The sequence below is a fragment of the Electrophorus electricus genome, chromosome 18, assembly GCF_041902795.1.
Source record: "Electrophorus electricus isolate QZ-2024a chromosome 18, ASM4190279v1, whole genome shotgun sequence".
Classification (NCBI taxonomy): Eukaryota; Metazoa; Chordata; class Actinopteri; order Gymnotiformes; family Gymnotidae; genus Electrophorus; species Electrophorus electricus.
Window position 1 is genome coordinate 5,707,501 of NC_137514.1, and position 2,500 is coordinate 5,710,000.

Consider the following 2,500-nt stretch of genomic DNA (forward strand, 5'->3'; position numbering starts at 1 on the left):
ATAAAGGAATTTATAAATACGCATATTACATCTAAACCCCACCGCACAGTGGGCGCGACTTAAATCGGTAACCTCGCCTACTTCTGAATATTAAAAAGGCTGATGTGCTGCCCCGCCCCCTCTCCCGTGAACGCGCTGTATAGATAGAAACGCTCGCTTACCGACACGCGAAGCTTTCCAAAGCTGGTCGGCATCGTTGCATCGCGGGCGCGAGGAGGAGGAATACGGGGGGGAAAAAAAGAACAATAAAAGAAAAGGCTCGCGGATAATAGAGCTCGTGAAGGTGCATGCGCTATCCTGAGCGACACATCCATACCCTAGAGAGTCACGGTTGCCGTGTACTCGTGCATGTGTGGCTCGGGCCAGTATATGAGAGCCCGCGGCTCGGCTGAACTTGCAGAGAGGTTTGCACAGAGCGGAGGCATGGGTCGAAGACGGAGTTTCGCCGTGGTGTGCCTTCATCTCCTTTTACAGTATTTATGGATTAAGGTACCTTTTGCACGAAATGGCACCAGATGCCTTTAAATGTATTTATTTATTTATTTATTTTTGCAATAACTTGCAGAAGATAAATTTATACCCATTTTAATGGCATTGTCGTCGCTTCTGGTTCAATTGCTGTAATAACTTTACTTATTTAACTAACGGCTCAAAGTTTGCAGGAAAACTTTGTTTTGGGGTTTCAGCAATTTACGCTGCAAACTACGTTAGATAGGATATGTTTCTTGACAACTACGCCACAAAGCACTCTGAACAAGGGCATGTTGTTCACGATGTTGAAATCCAATTTTTAAAAATGGACTGTTACAAGAAATCTCGGTTTTACACAAAATTATAAAACCCAAAACAGTAGCCTGGTAGCTTTTCAATACCATTCTGTCGTATTTTCACGTTACAGGCGGCTGAAGCATCGGGGTACTTCGAGTTGCAAGTCCTGTCTGTGCAGAATATCAACGGGGAACTTCAGAACGGCTTGTGCTGTGACGGCACGCGGAATCCGGCGGATAACAAATGCACGAGGGATGAATGCGATACATATTTCCGAGTGTGTCTTAAGGAATATCAGTCGAGGGTATCTTCTGGTGGCCCCTGTAGCTTTGGTAGCGGATCCACTCCTGTTATCGGTGGGAATAATATTTCGCCGAAGACCCTCGCCAAGAACGACAAATCCCACATTGTGCTGCCTTTCAACTTCGCGTGGCCGGTGAGTTGCTCGCTCGCGTACTTTTAGACCAAAAAAAGTTCAAATCTAGCGCACCGGTGAACCATAACCTCTTTAAAACGGTTGCGCCAGGCTTGAGTCATGACAACCTCAGAGGAATGTGTTGCTTTGCCGTGAGAACAGCAGTGAGCAACCACTTTATAAAGAATGCATCAAACATTCCCCACGACAGACTGTTAGTGAAAGTCGCGCTGGAGGTTTCTGAGCTTGTAAACAGTGTGTGTGTGTCTGTTGAGCTTCGCTGCTGGCATGGGTCGCACGCGCCTCGCCGTCGCATTCCTTCATGTTGACGTTCTGTGCGGTGCGCGCGGACGACTCTTCTCCAAAAACGCGTAGCAGACAGCGCGCGGGCCGCGGGTGCACCGCGTTTAGCTGCAGTTACCGCCGTCCGCTATCTGAGCCCTCGGATCAAAGACCCTAACAATGGCCTCCGCAAGGACGCGCACTATAGAAGCACATTAGTTTTATCTTCGCTTCCCTTTCTTTTCCATTCAGGCACTGTTTCACACACAATGGCTGCAGGAAACAGCGCGCTGATTTCCAATAAGACCGAATTAGTCCCGAACAATTCCATTACTGATAAGGCTCCCTCGCTCTGTGTCTCTCTCTGTCTGTCTCTGTCTCCCTCTCTCTCTCTGAGAATTTTCCCACAGACTTATCGATATTGAAGGAAAGTCTGACGAACGTCCGCCCCTCCTCCTCGCATTTTTTCTTATTTGTGAATTCTGAATGTCGCAGTTGTTCTTAGTGTGTTACTTTCCCAAGCCCAGGGGCTTAGCTGTCACTAGCGGCTCAGACCAAGTCAGTCTGATAGTCCAATTAGTCGTAGTTACCTTGGTAGCCGCCCCTCCAAACATCCTACCCATGCCCACCCCCACGGCCGCTCCAAAATAGCTTTTGAATGGAGAATAATTAGACATTGTCATCTTGCATGCTTTCTTTCCCCTTAAATCTCGACCTAGCAATTCTAGCGCTGGCCAGTAGTCGCCGGTGCCCGGAGAGCCGACAATGAGCGCGACAAAGGAATTCAGAAAGGAACCGAGGGGGGCTCCTCGGTGAGCGCGGGCGGGCGCGCGCGCGTTTTGATCTCCGTGTTGTACTTTTTTTTTTTTGCATCATCAGCAGCGCCCGAGGCGGACGGGTCGCTGTTGGATGTTTAGGGTAGTTGCTAGGTAACCAGTCTCCAGAGGGGACCGTTTTTTGATCCTTCTCCGCTGGACCTGCGCTCGACTGTAATGGTGCGCCGCTGGAGTCTTGATTCAGCGGAGTTCCCCAGTT

General features: G+C 49.2%; 1 protein-coding gene across 4 annotated transcripts in view; it reads left to right on the forward strand.

Annotated features, from left to right (window-relative positions):
- The first annotated feature begins 165 nt into the window (after nucleotides 1-165).
- The window catches only part of jag1a (jagged canonical Notch ligand 1a), a 28,765-nt gene continuing 26,430 nt past the window's right edge, over nucleotides 166-2,500 (forward strand). For 3 of the 4 annotated variants that reach the window (XM_035534825.2, XM_035534826.2, XM_081701129.1), the window contains exons 1-2: nucleotides 166-489; nucleotides 899-1,204. In XM_035534825.2, the coding sequence (XP_035390718.1) occupies nucleotides 349-489; nucleotides 899-1,204 (447 nt within the window). In that variant the 5' untranslated portion in view covers nucleotides 166-348. The remainder of the gene's footprint in view (nucleotides 490-898; nucleotides 1,205-2,500) is intronic. The other variant, XM_035534827.2, reaches the window with a different exon arrangement.